The sequence below is a fragment of the Cyprinus carpio genome, chromosome A21, assembly GCF_018340385.1.
Source record: "Cyprinus carpio isolate SPL01 chromosome A21, ASM1834038v1, whole genome shotgun sequence".
NCBI lineage: Eukaryota > Metazoa > Chordata > Actinopteri > Cypriniformes > Cyprinidae > Cyprinus > Cyprinus carpio.
In genome coordinates this window covers 4,624,294-4,648,727 of record NC_056592.1, presented here as the reverse complement: position 1 = coordinate 4,648,727, position 24,434 = coordinate 4,624,294, and the positions used below count along the sequence as shown (strand labels likewise).

At 37.8% G+C, this 24,434-nt stretch overlaps 1 protein-coding gene across 1 annotated transcript; it reads right to left on the bottom strand.

Annotated features, from left to right (window-relative positions):
• Window positions 1-7,239: 7,239 nt before the first annotated feature.
• On the bottom strand, window positions 7,240-21,140 carry LOC109045341 (tubulin-specific chaperone A-like). The gene is made up of 4 exons (XM_019063200.2): window positions 20,963-21,140; window positions 15,307-15,412; window positions 9,482-9,568; window positions 7,240-7,710 (listed from the first exon to the last, which is right to left on the bottom strand). The coding sequence occupies exons 1-4, from the start codon at window positions 21,013-21,015 to the stop codon at window positions 7,630-7,632; spliced, it is 327 nt and encodes a 108-aa protein (XP_018918745.1). The 5' UTR covers window positions 21,016-21,140; the 3' UTR covers window positions 7,240-7,629.
• Between the last annotated feature and the right edge of the window lie 3,294 nt (window positions 21,141-24,434).

Sequence of the window (24,434 nt, the reverse complement as noted above, 5' to 3'; positions counted from 1 at the left end):
CAATCAGCGTTGAAGCCTGGAGGTGTCAGATGCGCGAGAGACTCTCTTGCTGCCCTCCCAAGTTCATTTCTCCTCGTTTTTTGATCCCGACTGCCAAATTATAACCTTTAAAATGACCTCCTTCAGAAAGCTCTTCGAGAAACTCCCTCAGAACTGGTTTAATTGAGCGTGATGCCAGAATCATTGATGGGGCCCTGATTATTTGAGGAGAAACAGCGAATTAAAGTATTGTTTTATAAACGTGTCATCCTTATCAAAGCCATATGGTTTAGTAATGGCTTCCCGAAGTTTATTACTGGACTAAACGATCAAACCGTGCTCTCTTTATGATACGGACTCATTTGCTTGGTTTTCATGCGCATTCATTAGATCCAAAAAATCTCGCCAGCTGGTTTTGCGTTTTAATTAGGCCTAGTTAAAAAGTTTCAAGTTCCCCGAAATTTCCACTTTTGTTACTAAATCGTTAGTGATAATTTCATTTTTCCTCCTGGAAAGAAGGCCTTCGTGTCGTGCCATGTCCAACTCTCGCCTTTTGGAGACGAAGTGAACCTCTTCTAATGTTTCTAGTAGCCCGGTGCAGCCAACAACAAAGTTTAGATTAGCCATATATCTCAAACCAGGGTAATTTTCAACATCATTAGGCTTTTATGTAATTAGTGCCAAATCTATAAGCTTTTTATTACGATTATTAGCGAGATCAGTATAAATTAGGGCTGATTTAGTAGTGTTTAGGCCCGACTGTCACGGCGGGAGGAACTTGGAGTAAATGATATGTGAGCAAATTAGGTGCATAATTCGGTGGAAAGTCAGAGTCAGAAATGTGCTTCCAGGGCTGATGCGCGCAGACACAGGGAAACCCCCAGCAAAGCAAAGGGGGGAGTGCGAGGACTTTCGCACCAAAATAGATACATTTAGACTTTAAACACTCTACAATGACAAATTGTATTCGTTGCATTGATTTTTCATCCAATTGCCCCAAATTAACTTGATTTATTTCATGCAAAGAACACTCGAGTGCCAGTGCAGCCCGTCTAACCACCAATAAACGAACCTGCATTTACACCAATTAACACAAGAGCTTTTGTCACACACGGAGCCGGTGAACAATATCAGACAACCAGCGCAAACAAGACTCTAAGCAGATGTCAGTGGGATGGTTTAAAGAACTCCTTTATTTGCAAGAGTGAATGGTGTCTTTTCAGCGTGCACAAAGGACGCGTCCGAGCGAGAAACTTTCGACAAGCCACCAATCTGCTGGTAAGAACAAGAGCGCTCGCTTCCAGACGCCGGGTCAGATGAAACTGTTGACTCGCCGGGGAAATGTATATGCCTCGCTGAAAATGAGGAAAGGAAGAGAGTGCGGATTCAATTTGGAAACAATTGTTCTTGCGCTGCGTTTTGATATCCGAAATGTCAGAGAAGGCGAAGGAGGCACCGGGCGCGTAATGGAAGATCTCGGGTTTGTGTTCATCTCACACTTTGCTTTTGGCCAGGAAATAGACTGGGGCTTTTTGAATTGGGATGATGATGTGGCTTTAAACCAGAGACTTTAATATAATTCGAACGCGGTTGTGTTGTTTTATCTTGCTGGAGTTGTAATACTTTTATTGTACACGTTAAAAAAATAAAGGTTCTTCGGTTGTTCCATTCAGACAACTGCAACTTGAGTTGTTTATATGCTTCTTTGGATACATCAAACGAGAATTATAGACTTTTAAGATCAATTCGATTACAGATTCTAAAAAACTACAAAATAAAACTTCTTTAAAATCATCATCATATCGAGAATTATAGACTTTTCACCGGTACCAGTACCGCCACTTCCAAATATAGCTATTGAGCGTACCGCCACCTCTCCGTGCGCCCAGAACGTGCTGTTTAGCGTACCGGTACGCTCATTTTGGATATCTGTTTTAATAGAGGTTTTAATCCTTTGCCTGCGCTGCCGCTTTTCAGAGCGCCCTTCATAATGCACGCTTCCCTAATTCGTCCCACCTAGAGCAGAGACTACATTACCCATACACCCTTGAGTTTTACAAGTGAAAAGCGCATGCGTCGCTTTTGCCGCTTTCAGTGTCAACAACTCAACGTAGCCGGAGAGGGTGTGTGTTTTGAAACGCGCACACTCGGCTCGGTAAAAATAAAATACATTGAACAACACTTAATATGCTCTCCTGGCTTCAGACTCTGAGTACTAAAAGAACACGGTCAGAATCAGATGACTCGCTCGCTGACACCCTGTTCTACTGTTCTATGGTTATGTTTGTTTATAATTTATTTTATTTACATTTTGTTAAAAAAAATTTAAATACCCTTTTGCACATTTTATTTATGTTCAGTAGCTCTTTCTAAGGGGTATTTTTTCAAATCCTTTTGCACATTTTATTTATGTTCAGTAGCTCTTTCTAGCTCAAGCAAATACACAAACTAATAAAAGGATTTAGTATTTTTTATAAGGTCGTCTGTTACTGCTGTATATAAAACCCATTCAACATAGTTGTTGTTATTCAGGGAATGAGGGGAGTCATCAAAAAAAAAAAAAAAATATATAATAATAATAGGCTATAATAGAGTACCGGCACCTCTTTTGGGCCACTTAAAGCACTGCAAAATAAAACTTCTTTTAACAATTTCTAGTTATAAGTGGAACCTTTATTTTTTTTAAGAGTGTACGATTGGTGTTTAAAACGGAAATTATTCACATGCATTCGCTGTTCACAATGGCATTTTTCCTTGTGTATCATAGCAAGAAAAAATCAACTGCATTACCTCAACAATAACGATCATTTGAAATCATTACATTGTTTGTTGTGAAACAGTTGCCGCGTGATTGATAGCGCGCTTCATTTGATGACTTTTCTATAGCTCGATCCTTTTATAGCTGCACAAACAGAAGTGAATCACTCTTCTGGAGGCACACGGTCATATTTAACGGACTAAAAGTGCGACAGACGCCTAACGATGCTTTCAGGGCACATATGAATGAAGGGCTGCCGTGCACTTCATAAAATATGAACAAATATAGTGTGCAAGCTGTGACCCTCAATTAACATTCTTCTATCCTCTTACTGCTTGCTTTTTTCTTTATTCGGCTGTGAGAGGTTTTTTTTTTGTGCATAGGATCAAATGTTTTTCCCCCTTCTGTAATAAATAAGTTTTAGATTGTTGCACACAAACGGAGCAAGGGCTGAAAACTGGCTAGCTGGAAATACATTGGCTTGCTCTAATGCAATTCATTCCGTCTGTTTACCTCGTACAAAATGTACAGATTGAATTTCTGTACACCAATACCCGGCCTGCAGCCAGCAAGGGGATTTCAAGCTTTATTTGTGAAACGCGAAGCGAAGCAAAACATTTTATTAAATGCATTTGAGGGGGATACACAACTGTTTCCTGACCTCACCAGTAATGAAAAAGAAAAAAAACTCTCTAGATCCTCTGAGCTGCAGCAAAAGGTGGTGATCACAACTAAAGTTCAGAAATCAACACTATAAAAACCTATACAAAAAAAAAAAAAAAGAGAAAAAAACACACAGAACGACCAGCAGTACCACGAATACACAGTACTGTAATTTAGCAATTAACAAAACGTGTAATAATGCAAATAATAATAAAAAATATATTTACATTATAGTGCATGCACACAAAACACAACTAATAATGTAAATATATAATATATAACCACTAACATTTGTAATTGTATCACCAAAAAATTAGGACAACAGAGAATCTGAGATTTCTTTCCCCAAATAACTGAAAGTAATTTTTCACTAAAAACTATAAAATCAAACTATAAATTCAAAGACTCCAATATGGATAAATTAGTACGAAGTTAAAACAAACAGTTATAACAGTAATAATACCATATTATAACTTTAATGTATATAATATGTAATGTCTTTAATAACAAATCTATGCATATTATTATGTATGGATAAATTAGTGTGAAGTCAAAACAAACATTCGTTTACTACATAAGCACTAACTTCGCATAACATTTAACAGTATAGCAGTATTATAACCGTAATATTATTTTTTTCTAACTTTAATATACATTATATTTCTTTATAATAATGATAATAATAACACAATTATACTATTTACTCATTTTCTAAGACAAAAGGTATTTTATAAAACCTTTGCGCTCAGGGATTACAAAAGTTATGCATCAGTGATAGTGTGCGTGTGATGAGAGAGAGAGAGAGAGGAAGAGAGAGAAGGAGGGTAATTTGGGAGGTGATTCAGAAGCAAAGCTGAGTTGCATCTCTCTCTCCCACCAGATAGCGATAACAAGCTCGCATCAATCTTCAACTGCATATAAATAAAAATAGACAAACAAACAAACTCGCGCCTTGCAAGTTAATGCGGCGCATCTGAGTGGAAAGTAGACATTTTCACGCGCTCTGGAGATGAGGAGTGACTTTTAATAAAATCACAAGAAAAACAAATGTAATTCCGAACGCGGTCTGGAGCTGAGAGAATTTTGCTCCCTCCCTCCTCATTGTGGAGGGATTTTCAGAGAGACTTTTGTTTGACTCACCGTGTCATGGCCTTCACATCCACATCACATCTGTCCCACATGACACACTGACATGCAGGACACATTTCCACACATACATGATTCTCCACCAACACACAAACAAGTTTACTTACGCGTCAACACAATGCCCAATGCCAGTTATAAATACAGACTAATAATCACTAACCCAAATCAATTCCGCAAAAGGAAGCAATTTTTTATTAAAATATAGATTATTATAGATTATATGATGACCTATATAATGAACTATAATAAAGGAATTATTTACTTTTCTAAATGATTCCTGATAACTAAAATAACCATTTAAAACACACACAAAACCTCAAAGTCATCTTTTCGCATTAAACATTAACTGGTACAAAGGTTTTTGTGTGTAAACTACTCTTCCCATCAGGGACGGATGAAGGAGGTTATATCAGATTTATTCATATTTTCAGATATTTTGCCTCCAAAATGTGGCAAAGTCGCATTCTTAGTTAATTGCATAATTGCTTGCGCAATTTATTTACAGCTTTACTATTTTTTTGGAAAAAATATTATAGATATTCTAATTTAATAAAAAATGAAGTAATTTAGAATATTATTCTAGAAAATATATTATTAATGTTATTTATTTTAGGGAAAATATTTTATACCACTTTTCACGAGATTTCGTGTAAATTAGCCACTTTATGTTGTACATTTTCAGCTAGGCTATTTTACTCCCAATGACACGCAAATACACTGACTTCTCGTTATACTGATCTAGTACACACAGACCTTTCTTTATTCTCTGATTTCCATTCAAATATTTTTAATGATTTTAGGTCTTAATGTCCGTGTGGGGACATAGGGTCCACACAACAGACAAATCCTGCTCCACACCCACACCCGTGCAGCACAACTCCCTCTGTCTCCGCACATGCAGTTCCACGGCGGAATGTGATTCACGGGGCGTCTATATTCACTCAATTAGAGAATTCTAAAGAGAAAATCGATCGTCCATCTGCAGAAATGCCAGTTTAACAAATTAGATTCTTGTTTCGTGCAAGTGATGCGGTTACAGTCGGGGGGATTAAAGGTAATAAGCTGTTGTGTTTTAGCTGGAGGAGGAGGAGAGGGTGATGAAGAATCCCTCCCCAATCCATCAGGTGCTCGGTTCCTCCGGTCGCGCGAGCAGGCTCAGGTAGCGCGCGCACGCCGCCGCATCTCATGCTCCAATTAGAGTCTGCCCTCCGAACGGACTCGATTAGACCGTGATTTATCCGAAAGAAATATAATTATGGCTCCAAATAAAATAATCAGCATTGAAGAGCGATTTCCTTAACGAGATGGAGCGGTTGGGTGTCACGGAGTGGCGGCGCCTCATTAGCGCTATAATGAGGCTTCGGGGTGAACCCGATAATTATCGAAATCTGTAGAATGAAGACCAAGCCAAATGGAACCCGAATTCATCTGCTCCTTCGGCTTTCAAAAAAACCCCGAAACACATTTTAAAACACAGCGAATTAGGCGGAACTATATAGCCTTGAGAGGAAACGCGATTGTGGGATGAACCTGACTGAAATCCATTAAATTATCACTGAAGGAACACCCATTGAAAAGGACAACATTTAAACAACTCCTTATCACAACAGTACAAAACTATATAATGTCTTTATTTAAACAGTATATCTATAATTTTACTAAAACAAAATTTAACATTTAATCATTTAGCAGACGCTTTTATCCAAAGCAACTTACAAATGAGAACAATAGAAGCAATCAGATCAACAAGAGAACAACAGTATACAAGTGCCATGACAAGTCTCAGTTAGTCTAGTACAGAACACGTAGCCAGGGTTTTTTTTTTTTTTTTTTAAGAATATGATAGACAAGAAAAGAAAAGGTAAGTCCTAGTATTAGTTGGTTAAGTGCTGGCGAAAAAGATGAGTCTTTAGATTTTTTTGGAAAATGAGTAAAGACTCAGCTGTTCGAATTGAGATTATTAAATGTCTTGTTTGAAAACTGATTATGCCATCTTTTCTTAAAAATAAATGCCACTTGGTTTGATTACTTTATCTTTTATGTTTTACTTTGTTATCGAATGCAACAACATTCACTCATGTTTAGGTTTGACTGTCCAAATAGTTTTTGGAGCACTTTAAACAGAAACCAATACATAACTAAGAGTTGCCCCCTGCATTTTATATCACATAGTTCTGTAAAAAATTCTGAACTATGTGATATCAAATGCATTGAAGAAAGCAGTAAGTTATTTACTCCTTTTTTAGCTTAACAATATTGATTGCATTATCTGAGAGACATGGGAAAAGCTTGATGCAATCTCTTCCAGAGGATCAGAAATAGGCCCTCCATTACCTATTATTCATGGCAAAGACATTCATAGCCTACAAAATACACCCGGAATTCAAATGATGTAATTATGTTAAAACTGCAATATATCCAGCAAATAGGTCAAAGCATGTGCAGGCAGCTACAGCCTTGGACACGTGCTTGCATGAGCGAAACTGGCCAGCGGAGGTCAGTGTCCTTTCAGGAGAGCTGGAAATACATTCTCATCATATATTAGTTTTTCATGCTATACCTGTCTCCCTCTGCATGCAGGAAAGCAAAGCCTGTCCACGTGATTGACATCCAGGTTCAAATTCTGCATTAATTACTGCAGTCCTATGAGAAGGGGAGTGTATGGCATCTTATATGAAAAGTCAAGGCCAGTGTTTTACATATTAATTCAGCTTTATGTAGTCACACATACCTGCAGCAGGAATACATGTGAAATGCTTACATGAAATCAAAGATGTGTCACAATTATTTCATTCCCAGCAGGTGAAGGTCTAATCTAAAAAAGTAACATACTATAATGGACTGAAGATATAGAGCTATACAAACTTTATTTCACGATTGTGTGCATTTGATCACAGAAGGCTAAGAAGAAAATGGTGTTGTTGAATTCTGAATCAATACAAAAATCTTTGAAATGCAAACATAAGCAATCAGTAAACATCGCATTGGTTCTGAAACACTAAACGGGTCAGAACAACTGGAATGGACACTTAGGATGTCAGTGTGTATGTTAGCGTCTGTGGGTGTTTATTCGTTTGTGTCCATCATCCTTCTAGCTTGGCTGAATCTAAAACTGTTCTGGCCTCCTTGTATTCTTCCATTTCAGCCAGTTCCTCTTCTGCTTCCTGAAAATAAAAATTATTTCAAGTCATCGTCTGTACCCAATCTGGAGTCTTAATGAGTGTGAGTAATATTTGGTTAATTAAAAATATTAATAATAAACATACAACATTAAGAAAGTGATGCATCTTACAACCCTAGTAATTAACAATACATTCAAAGCATTGGTTACAGAATTTCATGAACTGATCATAATTACTACTATACCTATTACACATTTGTTACTTGTCTAAAATACTGATATATTTTAAGATCACAATGTGTTTTTTTTTTTTTATAATCATGAATCATATAAATGTAATTGGATTATACCAAATCTCAGATTCCAAGATCCACTGCATCGTTTTAGTCAATATGATAACATTTATCAAAATATTTACACTTATATAAACAACCATCTTGGTTTTTAACCTGAAGTCTACAGAGTGGGAGCTTTCCATCCAGTTGGAGTTAGTAAATCAGATCACAGTAACACAATGAAAGAGACTAACTACCTCACCAAAAACAGCTAATCCACTCAGTGAACCTGTCAGATAATCGCACACACAAGCCTCTCAGACAAAAAAACCCCACACTCACACACGTAACACAGTGAGAAAATGTAATGGAGGCAGTGAGAGGAGTAGGTCATATCAATGCTAATCGATCGACGACGGTTCCTATGGAGGCCATTGCCGTGACAACATTACTAATGAACTGAATGAGTGCAGCACAGGACTGTGTGTGTAGGTCTGTGTGTGTGTGAAGCTTCACTGAGCTGCTGCTGACGGTAAGTTTTACTCCGACACAAAAGTGTGTGTGTGTATAGAAGCCATTTTTATATAAAAAAAAAAACCATTTTTATTGAAACTCAAGCTGTTTGAAAAGCACCTGTGCAATCAGCTTCGTTTCCTGTTAATTAATGTGACCCCTATAATCCTCTACTTCCTCTAAAGGCCAACAAACAGGAAGCGGATGGCACACTGTCTCCCCTGTACATCTCTCACGAACAGGCATTTTCTCTAAAGGCCAACAAACAGGAAGCGGATGGCACACTGTCTCCCCTGTACATCTCTCACAAACAGGCATTTTTTGACACAAAATGTCCTCAAAAAAGGAAGCGGATGGCACACTGTCTCCCCTGTACATCTCTCACGAACTGTAGTTTAGTTTGTCTCTTCATCTTAATTGTTTTTTAGTATTTCAGCATTCCATCATTTGCTCACCAATGGATTATCTGCAGTGAATGGGTGCCGTCAGAATCAGTGTCAAACAGCTGATAAAAACATTACACAAGTAATCCACACCACTCCAGTCCATCAATTAACATCATGGGAAGCAAAAAGCTACGTGTTTTTAAGAAACAAGTCCATCATTAAAAGGATTTTAACTTTAACCTCCAGTGAAAAAAATCATCTTGTCGGAATGAAGAGAGAAATATGCACGGATCAAGCAGCATTTACAAGTGAAAATAGTCCAAAACAGTTCTAAACAAACATGTTTGTGTTTTAATTGGCTGACTGGAGTGGTGTGGATTACTTATAAATTATTGTGATGTTTTTATCAGATGTTTGGACTCTCATTCTGACGGCATCCATTCACTGCAGAGGATCCACTGGTGAACAAACGAGGTAATGATAAATTTCTCCAAATTTGTTATGATAATGAAAACATTACATCTTGGATGGCATTTTGAGCAAATTTTCATTTTGGGTAATTATTTCTTTAATTGTGCTGCTGAGTTCAAACCTTTCAGTTAGGTCAACACCTGAAACACTGTGCGTTTCATATTCTCACCAACAGTTGTTGCAGGTCAGCGTGGGCCATAGCTAAACGACGATGGCAGTCAGGGATCATCATTCTTGACTCTTGCAACACCTCAATCTGTTGAAGACACGTTTAAGAGATTTTACTGGATCTGTACAATAACAAAACAAACAGAAGACTTTTCACATAAAAACATCATTCAGAAAACCCAGAACTTCTCTCTTACTCTCAGAGAGTCTGTATTACTTCATTAAGACTTTGAAGAAGCTCACTGGAAAACACTAAACTCCTTGTTGAGTGAGTTTGTTTGTTATTTTTTTGGTCTCAATATCTATATCTTGCACATGTTAATTGTATATTAAGATGAGTAAATCATGTCAGAATTGTACATTTTGTGTGAACTAGTCCTTTAAAAGACAGCTGTATATGCATTGACTCCAGATAGAGGGTGAAGAAGAGAATGAAGAGAGAGAGAACATGGGCCACTACTCCTTGAGAACCTCTAAATTAGCAGCATGTGTTGTTAATTACAAAACTCCTCTAAAGTTACATAACATCATTAATTTTGCATCAGCACATTAAAACTCATTAAAACTCTCCCTGATTTCACCGCAGCGCTGCCATACTGAATGAGCTCTCTCTTTCACCCTTACCAAAGCAATTTCTTTAACCAACAGAACAACCAACTGGTACCGGCAGTGTAGTTCCCTTTTGAACAGTCTCTCCCATTGCCTTGACACGCTTATGAGGAAACTCCTTTTTACTCTGATACTGAAGCCTGATTTATTCACTTTTGTGTAGCTGCACAAACCAATGGTGCTTCAACCTGACCTCTATATAATTTGCCTCTGTAGAAGCCTTCACTGCAGCCATCTGGCACACCTAAGAGCAAATTTCCAGCGACATTGCTTCAAATGTCACACGTGAGTGTGGCTCATCCATGGAACCCCTGCACAATGCAGATGGGTACAGTGAATGCGTCGCCTGTCTGGGCTGCGCTCACTGAGACGGCATGCTCTCACTGCAAGATCATGAGTCTTTCCTTCTCCAGCTCTCACTGCAAGATCATGAGTCTTGCCTTCTCCACTCTCCTGCTTCCTCTCTTCCCTAGGAAAAAGAAACAGTGGAACAGCGGGGCTTTAACATCTGGCCTGAGTGAACTCACACCGGCGCAGCTCTCGTGTGCTTCATTCTAGCCTCAAACTTGATTCGCCTGTATGCTTCACACATGATGATCAGCTCCCCTCGTCGGCTACGAGCAGCTTTATTCCCTTCGGCACATCTGAGGAAGAAGCCATCGTTGATGACTCCATATCATTAATGGCTTTGGATGCTGAAGAGTGTCAAAAAGCCTGAAACCCCGCCTCTGATGCAGACAACACGGCCTAGTGTGGACAGCGAGCTTATCCGTGTTCCAACAAAGGCTGTGGAGTAGGGTTGTGCCGATAGACGTCATCGGTCGAGTGCTTGGACCGATATGCAAACTGGAAGGGCTCCAGGGAGGGGGGTGGAGACTTGATATGGTGCATGAGTAGCTGTTCAAAGCACTTCATGAGAATTGGAGTAAGTGCAACTGGACGGTATTCACTGAAGCAGGATGGAGACGGCTTCTCCGGGACTGGAATGAAGGTGATAGCTTTGAAGCATGTGGGGACAACAGCCTGACTAAGCAAGATGTTGAAAATGTCTATGAAGACATCAGTGAGTTCCGCTGCACAGTCTCTCAGTACACGCCCAGGGATGTTGTCAGGACCCGGAGATTTGCGTGCATTGATCCTGCTGAAGGATCTCCTCATGCTGTCTGGGGTCAGCGTCATCACCTGGTCACCAGGAGGAGGTGGAGTCTTCTGTGCAGTGGTGCTGTTTTGATCCTCAAAGCGAGCGAAGAAGGCGTTCAGCTCGTTCAGCAGGAAGATGTTGCTGTCACAGGTGGGGGCTTGTAGTCCGTAATGGTCTGTATTAGGCGTTGACCAATTACCGGTTTCAAGGTATACCACGATTTGAAAATTTCACGGTTTCAAAACCACTAATATTTTCCATTTTACCGTTCCTGCGGTATGCGCTGTTTTCCATGTCTCCTCAAAGACTGAAAGTGTAGGAATCCCTCAGGCTGAGTGGAGTGTAGAGAGTAACACTGACCTCCTCCTCCTCCTGTTGGTGCGAGCGAGCAGTCAGTCACGTGTGTGTAAGATGGCCGAACTTAAGGCCCGGATACACTTCACATTCAGCGTACCTTTCCGTCTCGTGCAGAGCACAGCTTTCAAAAGTATACTCAACTCAGAATGAGCCCTTAGCATGAAGTGTGTCCACACACTTCATTAGTCTTGTGATTAGGAGTGCTTTTCCGTCTCGTGCAGAGCTCACCTTTGAAGAATTTGATGTCTTGTATTGATTTGATATCTCTGAATTGGCTATGTAATGGCATAATACTTACCTGACTGATAATAAATTGTTACATTGATTTACTCTGAGTTACTCTTAATGTGTTTTCCTCAGGTAGATTAAGTGAAGGCTATGTTTCCGCAAATCTGAGTCCAGGGTTAAGTATACTTTGGCCTTTATGGCGCATGGGGCACATCAGGTGAGGTTTTTTTCTGACTAACCGCTTATTAGTTAAGTTGTACTCAGTTCTGGAGGGGGACTAAACGAAAAATACGTTGCAAATATGCCATATTGGTAACCAAATTAAATAGTATTATGTGATAACCTATGAAGTCTGTTTAGACTGGCGAGTTTTGATCGTGGGGCACACGTAGAAGAACGGCCATCGTGGAGCACCCTGAGCGACATAGACGCACATGACGAGCAAATATAAAGTAAAGAGTTAGCTAGGCAGATCCAATGTCACTGTTCATAATAATTAGAGACAGACAATCAACCACTTTTGGAAGAAATTCTCAATACTTGATTTGGAGTCAGATGAAATATAAAATGGCGTCTGATTAGAGCTGGATTTAAACTGTCTCTACGCGCTGAAAAGTTTACATGCAAGAAATTTCACAATACCTTGTGGACAGAACAAGAAACCTTCAGCTGGTTCAGGTTGGGTTATTTGTTCAGATTGTGTGGGTGATTATTGTTTTTTTGCTTAATGTTGTGTTATTATTTAAATTTTTTTTATTGATTATTTTTATATAATTAAATGATTTTAATTGATAAAAATTGTTAAATAAAGATGTCAGTTAGTTTTTTATTTTAGGAAACCAAAATAAATTCAAGAAAAAAAAACTAATTCTACTGTTTCTAATATTCTGCATGTTGCTCAAAAACAAAATATATTGTCCAGCGGGAATTTTTTTTTTACCCTGTCATTTAAAAACACATTTCAGAGCTGTAACAACAATACTGTGATGCAGTGAAACCGTGATATTTTTGCGTAAGGTTATCATACCACCCCCCAACCAGGTCCCACATCCCCAGGTCCTTGCACTCCCCCCCCACTAACATAAGATGACATGCACCAGTCACTTTGTGCAGCATTGGTCTGCTCACTACCTCATTCAGCATAGAACTGACATCATTCTACTACCTCTTCAGTCAGTTTAAATAAAAGAACTGCTCTCTGAGTCCTGTCACTTTAATCAGACTGAATAAGCTTTTTTTTTTTTGCACTACAATCTTTTTATCTGCACTGTTTGTTCACCTCACTGGTTTGCATCTGCCATGTGCCTTGCGCTGCTTTATTTAATTTTTTTTTTTTTTTTTTTTTTTTTATATGGAGTTTTTTTTTTTGATAAAGAGTTTTTTTATTTTTGATTGGTATCTTTTTTTTTTTTTTGTTTATATTTTTGGTTTTATCTGTATGCACCATGGGTCTGAGAGTAACGCAATTTCAATTCTCTGTATGTATGTACTGTACATGTGGAAGAATTGACAATAAAGCAGACTTGACTACACCAGAGGAATGGCCTCCTTCTGGGCTTGTTCCAGTGGGATTTCTATTGTTGATATTTGAGTGGCTTCACCAGGTTTTATAACTATAACTGCAGGCACGGACTTTGTCCGCTTAATTCTACCTAAGCCCTTTTGTAAGTGGAGAGGGTTATGTTATGTGTATGTGCTGGTATCTTTTTTGGTAACTGTATCATAATAAACTTTAAGCAAATGTGATGTTAGTGAGGCGAGTGATTCTTTACTTCAGTGGAATATTTAACATCACAAGTTTTTCTAGGGTGCCTTACATTTTTGTTGTTGTTGACATGTAGAATACCTCACAAATAAAGCCACCAAAACAAAATAAGTCCAATAATCTCATATGATTCGCTATGAACTGTGCAGACAGTCACAAACACACATATGGTTTTTTATGAACTGTGCAGACAGTCACAAACACACATATTAATTGAAAATAAACGATTGCCTTAATGGAGCTCTGTATCACTGAAAGGGGTAGTCGTGGCCTAATGGTTAGAGAGTCGGACTCGAAATCCAAAGGTTGAGAATTCGGGGCTGGGGGAGTTGTGGGTTGTGGGTGGGGGTTTGCGATATTGAAGAAAAGGGCCGGCAGGAATTGTTTGTTTGCAATATTCGTACGATATTGGCTTAAAGTGTGTAAAGTCAATTTCAAATATATTTTCAAATATTTAAAAATGAAAATTATATATTGTTTCACATTCTTTCTTGGAAAAAAAAAAATCACTATAACTTCTGAAAGTGACCAGCAGTGTTTTAGCATTACATAAAAAATAAAGTTACAAATCAGAAATTGTCATTTTAACATCAGTGAACAAAAAAATAAATAAAATCAATGACACTAAATTTATATCATTGTAACTTTGCTTTCCATACACTTTAAGTACTTCATATACCACAGCAAAAACTATAGTCAAAGTTCAAACATGATTAAAGGCAAGTGTAAACAGTAGTATTTAGGTACAGAAATTTTATAAGTGAAAAATAACACTGCATAGTGTACACTGTATGAATTAAATTTAGATTAATCTTTGTTATAGCTGTTTTGTTGTTTGATTAACATTAGTGACATATTCAGCAGCAAGTATTTATAGGCTGTTGTCCCTTTAAAACCTACTGCACAGATCCAGTATAATGATACACATCCGATTTCTTTCTCAGCTGTTTACATTTATTTAAAACATAACCGACTACGTTTACGAGAATGGTCGTCGAGACGAGTACTACTGACATAATTCTGTGTATGTGTCTGTTCAAACATGTGAACTCATCTGAAGCGCGTCTCTGTGTGTATGCGCGTGCTTTGCACGTGTGCGGCAGAACTGAAGAGATGCTGTGCGAGATGTGGCTTGTGCACGCGCTTCAGGTGCGAGTCAGACAGCAAGACGAGACGACAAAGAGTTGTTTTCTGCAAATTATTGCACTTAACTCTTTTTAATGTCAAGCAATTCTGTGCTATATTCGTCGAACTAAAACTTTGACCTTTTGCAACATTTTGATTTAAGTAGCCTATTATTAAAATGATTCAGATATCACACACCCTTCCGATATGCATATTGTGATATTTACATTTGCGATATTTCAATAATATTGCTGTATCGTGCAGCCCTAGTTGGAGGAGTGAATGTACAGCGCTCTCTCCACCGTCAATACCATGACTGAGGTGCCCTTGAGCAAGGCACCGCAGCATAAATGGCCCCCACTGCTCCCAGGGGTGTGTGTTCACGGTGTGTGTGTTCACTGCTGTGTGTGTGCACTTTGGATGGGTTAAATACAGAGCACGAATTTCGAGTATGGGTCACCATACCACCACTTGGCTGTAAGTCACGTCACTTACACTGCATTCTTCATCAGTTCTGGACCCTAAACATCGTCCTTTAAATGATTGAATCTCATCAGGTTTCTCAACAGGGCAGGTGTTGTTTCAGGTAGTTTCTTCGTACCTGTTTCTTGATTACATACTCGTCTCCTGCCTCTGCCTTGAGACGCTCAACCTTCTCTTCCTGCAGCTTTGCCTCCTTTATGTAAAACACCTCCTCTTTGGCCAAACTGAGAGAGAGAAACAAGAATGAGAATGGATAGAGAGAGGCGAGTTTTACTAAAAACCTTATTTGTCTAACCAGTGCTGTCAAGAATTTATCGCCATGAAGTCAAACAACTAGCTAACTTGCAGATCTCTCAAAAGACAAATACACCACTTTTATGGGCCCAAAATAAGAACACCAACTTCTATCATTTTATTTTTTTTAAAGAAATCAATACTTTTTTCAAAGCAAGGATGCATTAAACTGATCAAAAGTGACAGTAAATACATTTATAATTTTTCTATTACAAATAAGTGCTGTTCTTTTGAATTTCCTATTCACCACTGTTTCTGCTAAAATATTAAGCATTACACTCAAAATAAGAAATGTTTCTTAAGCAGGAAATATTAGAGCATATTAGAATGGTTTTTGAAGGATCACGTGACACTGAAGAGTAAAGACTTGAGTAATGATGCTGAAAATTAATTTTAATTAAAAACAATTGAATTTATTCCAATTAATTCCAACAGAAAACAGTTCTTTTACAATTTAATAATATTTTAAAATAGTACTATTTAACAGCATTTCTGATTTAAAAAAAAAAACTGCTTTGGTGAGCATAAAATTTGAACAACTTTAATTTTAACGACCCTAAACTTTTGAACACTACTTAACTGAAACAACACGAAATGGTAAAACACAAACAAATGCAAGATGTTAACACACTTCTGTATGATTCCCCACAAAATTTCAACCCATAATCAAACACCTATACATTCTACTGTGTCCTACTGTAAACACATCCTTCCCAAATCCAATCTTTTTCCTCTTCCTTAATGATTATCTACTGGCAATCTCAGAAAAGCTGCATTCTTGTTAGCTGCAGCGCTAAACTGCATCAGCTACTTCGTGATCGCTACACTAATCTGTCTTTTAAAGGCATCTGTCTCCATCTCCCTCGCACACACTCACAAAGACACTGTACCTCCCCGACTAGGATTAATTGATCATCAATTTAGTCCCTAATTTGGACCAAGTCAGGTGGCAAATGGGCCACTTTTGCTTGATTGTTAGTGAAAACGCAGAGCGAGTACATTGATAAATTTTGATTATTTATCAATTATGGCCAAATGAACTAAACGCACTGAATAAATTCGCGGCCTGATTGCCGTAATGGAGTTTGAAAATATCACTATTGATAATGATTCTAGCTAATAGCCGCTTTCCGTCTGCGGCCTGCTCGCTTGTCGGGACGACATGCCGTTGCGAAATTCATTTTTCATAAAATCAGCCGTGAATGTGTGTGTGTGTGTTAGTCAGAGAAAGAGAGAGAGAGCGCAAGACACTTCTCTATTAATCAAACATACTGCCAGCCCGGGCTGCATGCCGTAAGATTCGTCTCCGCCTGCAACAATATGTCATATTTTATGTCAATTATGCCATTTTAACAGGCTTCAATCATAACGCCCTGGGTGCAATTCTCAACATATGCTAAGTTAAGGCTTTCTCTGACAAGCACACAAAAATGAGACCGCAGTAAAAGGAGAGGGGGTGCAACCACAGAGGAAACCAGAGGGGTGGAAAGATCGGGGTGTAACATAATTCTAACAAAAGTGAGAGACAGGCTAATGAAAAAGTGTCATGCTGATGTTAATTTCTTGTTTCTGCAGGGTGATGTGGGAGCTGCTTATAGCAGGGGCGGAGCTGGGCAGCTGTAAATGGGGCTGCCAGGCCTGCTTCCTTCAGCTTAATGGAAAAAGCATCTCTCTGGAAAATAGAGAAAAGAATTAGACTCGACACACACATTCTCTCCCCTCTAATACTGTATTTTTGAGGCAGGGGGCTGGTGGCGAGACCCGGTGACAAAAGCAAATTACGTCTGTCATTTTATTAAGTGCATCCGCTGAGCTAGGCCAGAAAACACTGACTGGAATACATCAACAAAAAGAAGAAGAACAGGGTAGAACGGAGATGGTGGAAGACGGAGAAGACTACGACAAGATGTGGGATTGTCAGGCAGTTCGTTTAGATCATCCTGTTTCAAAGCCAAGATTAAGAGAAAATTCTGTAAAAATAGCTAATTTCTTTACAGGACAAAAATTCTGATATTTTGCAAGACGTTTGGACTAAATTCTTCAGATTGAGCAGAGAACACTATTGAGTTGGCATGAGATCTTGACCACTTCATAGGACATTTCAGAAATTCCCTGGAGGTGTTTGAAGACGTGAAGTTCAGGAAGTTCAGGGATGTAGCAGTATGAGAGGAGCTTGACCTGAAAGTGTAATTAACTGACATTACAAGCACCCACATGTACTACAGCACCAGGTCTTACAGCACATTGACACGTCACCTCAGGATAACTCTTCATAGCCCTGCATCACCAAACAGGGCAAGGACAACAGACGTCATTGGTGGAAAGGATGACCACTTTACAATATGTGATTTAAAACTGTCTAGCAGCATCAATATATTCACAACAGTGTGGTCTTAAATACAAAACGTCACCAAAAATAGCAGTGCCAGAAACACTGGATAATCATAAAAATTAATTTATATTGCAAAATAACCACATTGTAAAAATATCCTGGGGAGTTTACGGTAAAAACAAAAACAAAAAAAAACAACAACAACAACAGCTGTGGTTGCCAGAAATTCACCTTAAAAATGCACTGACAGTGTTTCAGTTATTTCACAACGTTAGCATATTTTATTAAGCTATATAACGTTAATATACATTATATAGGCCTACATACAATAATCTACTCAAAGTAGATTAATCACGATTAATCGAACGCGATTAATATCATAATATTACGATATAATCGTAGGATTATGAAATCGACAAAATTGTTCGCGATAATGACAGCTGTTTGCGTATCTTCTCAGTGAACTACGGCTCTGTGTGGTAAATGCTGCTCCATCTGAGAGCACATGAAAATACCACATTTAATAACATGTTTTTACTCCAAACTTGCTTCATAACGTCAGTCGAGTGTTTGAAATAAATCCTTCTGTGAGATGATGTGGCCTCTAAGAGTAAGTAAAGCACACAATATTTCATTGTAATATAAGCAGTGATAAAGGCTATGTCGATTAGCATTTCATTATAGATATACTTTATGATGATGAAAATAAAAATAAGAACTCAGATAAACTATATATTGCCATAGTTGTTTGTTTATTAGTCACGCTGAATCAATCAAAGCAATTAAATCTTCTGTTTATTCAGCTGCAGATAGGCATTTCCTGGATTTCTTCTTCGGGGCATATTTGGATTTTCAGCGCGAGATCGCTCTCTGGCCTTCGGATGGAGACTTGCTACTGATCACAGAACTCTGCTTCACTGAAAGATATGCATGACAATCGCAGCTTCTGCCTAATCACGATTTATTGTCTTTGCAATTTAATTTCGATTAATAGTGCAGCTCTAACTTGAAGCAAAAAAATCTGTGTTGTAGCTTAAAATGCAGTGGTAACCACCATAATACAAAAATAAAAAAAATAAAAAAATTCACATTATAAACTTCATGTAAAATATGTGAACTTGTAAAATAATGTAATAAACGTTAAAAAAATACCAGAAAAATGTAACAAAAACAAACAACCTAATGTACATTACTGATTCAAAAAAAGAAAACAAAGAAACAAAATTATTTAAATAAAATATAATCATACGTGATTTGGCACACAGGCACTTCTGGGAATGTCCTATAGAGAGAACAAGACTTGTGCTACTTGACCATACAGAACAAAAATGAATACCCATGGACCCAGAGCAGGTGAAGATATAAACTGAAGCTAGCACAAACATACAAACAGACTTAAAATGAGTCAACCAAGAGACCATCAAGCAGCCCACACCTCACGGGCCGGACAAATGAAGAAATGCAATTCAGCATTCAAAGGTGGACAAAATCAATTATCTGACCTGGAGCCAAGAAGGCCTTGCCTGAGTGAACCACAGAGGCCTGTGCTCGCATGGGGAGAGAATTCTGAGACAAATCTATAGAAGCTAAAGACTCAGCTGAAAGAAAACAAAAGCAGCTCGCACCGCTCTAATCGATACGAAGGCTGGACCGTCCACATAGAGTGCAAAAAACAGATGGGAAATCCAGAAGAAACATGTCTGAGAGACACGAACGATGTGTCTGTCGTCGCAGGGCCTGACAGCGGGAATGTTCTATCATAAAAACCATCAATCGACACCAACAGTGCCCATGCAATAAGCAAATTCAACATAAATTCAGACATCTAGAAGTGATTGGTCCCTCATGTGAACATCAGCTGAGTTTGACAGGCCGAGTGTTTAGTTCTTATCACAACGCGGCTCATTACGATGTTGTCTCCTGTGTTGGCATGGTGTGCGAGTTGTTTCCTAACCCTCTCTCCTTCTCAGTCCCACTGAGAATCATTCCCACACTTCCATTACCAGCCCTATCAAACAGGCCCATCTCAATCAGGCCCTCATCTGGTCAATCAATGCAAACAGCAGTCAGGTGGGGATTGAGAAGAGAAAAGGAGGGGCGAGGAGAGGATGAGGCGAGATCAGAAACACTCGCAGAACACAAATGACCAACTTTAATACCAGTCTAACATTCGTTAAGCGGTTCTATGATCCTGGTCTTACTGGGGACTGTCAGTTGTACAGACTAAACATAATCAATGTCAGTGAGATCATATGTAGGTCGTATCTGATGCTATAAAGTTCGTACTTTCATGCTAAATTCAAAAATAAAGTAAATATATCAAATAAACCCAAAATACGTATTTTATATATGTATATGATGAAATTATAAAGCTCTATTTAAGGTTCACAGTGCAGTCCCAAATCATTAATTATCATTTTAAATATTTACAAAGGTATTTGTTACAATACATTGAATGACAATCAAACATTATTTAATTTATATTTTGGCATTTTATTTCCCCAAAAGTTATTAGAAACAGTAGATGCTTGCATTTAATATGCTTTTATATAAAACCACCTTATGTAAATTTAATTTGATGAGTACACCAAAATGGGACGTCTAATGTTTGACACACACACACACACACACACACACACACACACAATATACATTTAACAAACATATATACAAATATTTTATAGTACACACACACACACACATACGTCAATAACAACATAATATTTTTCAATAATCAATAATTACAATTAAATAAATCAGATGAGATTAAGTCATTCTTGATCATCTTTAATTATAGTCCTGACACATCTGCTGCTTGACAGAGGATAAAAATTTCTATTGCATGTGGCATCAACACAGCCTCAAATTCTTCATTCAATCCCTAATTTTTGTCTGCTTATGGTTGACTCGTAAACAAATAACTCTTATGAGTTGCATAACATCAGCTTTCTCTGCACTGAATGTGACTGGGGTATTCAGCATCTGGACAATGCTACAGCAGCTATCAGAGCACCGGGCTGTATTTACAGCTTCCGCCTAAAGAGGACACTCAATTGCGGCGTATGCCCGTGGAGGGGCGCGGTGAATCCGCGGCCTTATTCTGCTGCCATTAATACACTTAAAAAATAGGATTACTCAGCCTTCTTACCGTTTAACCACACCGGTCTTGATTTTTATTTGCCGTATTCTTGGATCTGCCATTGTCCGTGCTGTTTGAAGTAGTGCAAACGGAAGAAAACGCGGATAAATATGTTTATAATAAGAGAAGCAAGTAGCCGAGATCAGCCTATTAGCACAGACACTACGCACTACGCAGCAGGAAATGAGCGCATGCGCAGATGAAGCAGAGTGCGTGACGGTTCAAAGATCAACTCAAAAAGCTAATGTATTTTGTTTCTTTATTTTTACTACGTTATAATGTCATTTACCGGTATATAGGCTGTTTAGCTATAAAATGTGATCATGAAAAATTCGTTAACAACAACAACAAAGTAGAAGTATCATGCAAATGTCATAGTATGAATACAGTATCACACGGTGTAATGTTTTTCTTAATCTTTTTTTTTCTTTTACTGCTGATTATCAAGGAGTCTGATTTTTTTTTAAACTTCCATATGTAAATCACATGTAGCTATTACTAATAATTAAATGTAACATTTAACAGACCCATTAATTGCAGATTAAATTATATTATAGGCCTACAACAGACTATTTTTTGAATTATAATAATAATAGTAATAATAGTTAGTGGACAGATACATTCTCTGGTAGTTAATTAGTCATAATTATTAATAATAACAATAATAATAACAACAAGAAGAATAAATATAATATTATTATTAATTAACTATATATAATGTTAATAAAATTATAATATAAATATTTTATAATTATATTATTATTATTATGTTATTATACATTTTATAATTGTATTATTAATATTTTTATTTTTATGGAACAGAAGTTCACGGTTAATTAATAATTATTATTATTTATATATAATTAATAACATTATTACATCATAAACATTTTCTAATAATGTTTACATTATTATTAATTTAGATATTATTATACATATGTTATAATCATATTATCATTATTATTTAGTAGACAAATTAGTTCTATGTTGGTTAGTTAATTAAGAATAGTTATAGTTATTATTATTGTATTATTGTTGTTGTTGAAAATGCTTCAGTTGTTTCGGTCAGTGCTCTTGTGTTGGGCTCTGTGTCTGTGTGATCTACTCCTCACAGCCACTGGAAGCAGAGTGGACATCACAGACACCTCGATTGCCGGAGGTAATGTTTTAGACCGGGGCAGGTAAAGTGAGATATGTCACATGTGTCAGGAGTTGTCAAAATGTAGACATCGCGCCGGGAATGATGAATGTCATCACCGCCGGAGCCCATGAGCAGGGGCCCCGGTCTCCATCACCCGAGTGCAGTACTGTCCGGTGAAGATTGAGACGCGTGTGATTCATGATCACATCGTTAAATCGACTCATTTACGGTTATTGATCATAAAAAGGGTCAAGTGTAGCAAAAGAAAAAGATGCCATCAGAACAAAACGCCCTTGCACTGGCCTCCAGTCCATAAGAAACCAGAAGAACTGCATTTTCTACCACAAAAATGAACAAATAATAGAAACAGATAGAAATAAAAGTATGCGTGTATATGTAAATATATGTTCATCACCTTTAGACTTCAACCACTTCAACCACTATGTTTTGCAATGCGGAAGTAAGCTACTTCCTGTGAATGTGCGAGACTTCCGATTCATTAGCCGCTAAAGTTATAGATAAACATTTAATGTTGAAGAATAATAAACAGTAGTAAATGAAAAAAAGCGCTACAAACCAGTATGTTAATGATTATGATACTAAATCAAAATAATATGACAACAAATACAAGCTTTATTTCAATATTAAGCAGCATAATGGACTGTTTTTGTATAGCTAAAAATAACTAAGCGAAGACACCGGATGTTCCGCACATTCAAGCGACAAACGGCCGTGCCCACGCACTTACGTAAAAAAATAAGCTCTGCTATTCACACTATACAATCTACTTTGCCTCCAACGAAATACAGATCTATTTTATTCCATTCTATTTGAATAGCCAAGTGTAAATGAAAGAATTGGTCAATTTAAGCCCATATTGTTCAACCACATCAGTGGTGGTTATAGACCTAGCTGTATTTTATAATAGTTAATCTATTATGTGCTATTTGACAACATCAAAAGCAATTTAATCAAGTCAAGCCACATTTATTTATATAGCGCTTTATGCAACACACGTTGTTCCAAAGAAGCTTTACAGTAATAAACAGTAAAGTAACAGTGTTATTTATTGCAAAATTAATTATGAAACAAGTTCAGTTTCAGCTGTAAAGTAGTTCTACTGACAATAGTGTCATGTAATGTTAATGTTAGGCAAATATGATGGGCTGATTTTATCTGCTGCTTATTAAAAATGTGATTTATGCAGTAACATCTTAATTAACTGGTTTCATTCAAAGTCAAAAATAGTATTTAATAAGAAAAAAATCTAAGGTCAAAGTTCAGGTAGGAATAGCTTCTTGAGATACAACTACACACTGTCAGTTTTTAGCACAAATTTAGTCTAGATAGCAGATATTATTGACTGGCAAAGAGCTAAAATGGTGTTCAGACACTTTGATCAGAGGGGAATGGTGAATTTAATGCAATCCAATACACTGAAAATTTCCACAAAGATGCTGCAATTGAGCTGTGTACTTGCCATTGATATTGTTTACTGCAATAATCATTTACTGTGATTCCAGCTTCTGCGCCGTTCATTCACAAATTACCGTGCTTAATGAGAAACCAAACCATCAGGCTTCTGAATTCCCAGCATTTTATGTTCGCTTGTATCGCTTGGACACTTTATACAAGGGACCAGAGGAAAATAATTGCGGGCTTATTAGATGATTTCTATTTAATGATATAAATAAATAAAATAAACCATCATTAACTCCGGTTCCAGGAGGTTAGAAGGAGAGAAAAAATACTTATTCATTCGAACTGCTACCGGAACGACCTAATGATGTAGGATTTCAGATTTGTCACGCTTTAATGTGATTCATTATATCTAAAAGTGACTTCAAAAAGCCTAGATATTACCTTGTCTAATACATTTTTCTTCCCCGCTGACACCCTGATAAGGGGCCACCGTGCTCCGGTCTGAGATGACAGCTGTTATTATCATCCGGCCCTCATGCACACACTCCTAAAACTGGCCCCTGAGCTGAAAGTATCCATAAAAAATAGCCCTTTTTCTTGCTTTCCCTCTTCTTCTTTCTCTGACTCGTTGATTATTGGTATTTTCCTAGTTTTCCAAACTAATAAGTGGCACTATCAAGCATTTGGAGGCGCCCAGAGAGCCGCAGACAAGCTGCTGGGCCTAATTGATATTGAGCGAGTCGCGGGTAGGCTGAACGGGGCCACTGCTGGCTAATTTGCAGTTTAATCAGCGTCAGTAATGAGAGCGGCTGATTAGCGCTGCCTGGAAATAAAAGAGAGTTACAAGGAACGTCTGTCAGAGTCCGGTGATAATTCAGGACTAATTGTGGTGATTAGAGCAAACTGGATGACTTTGGA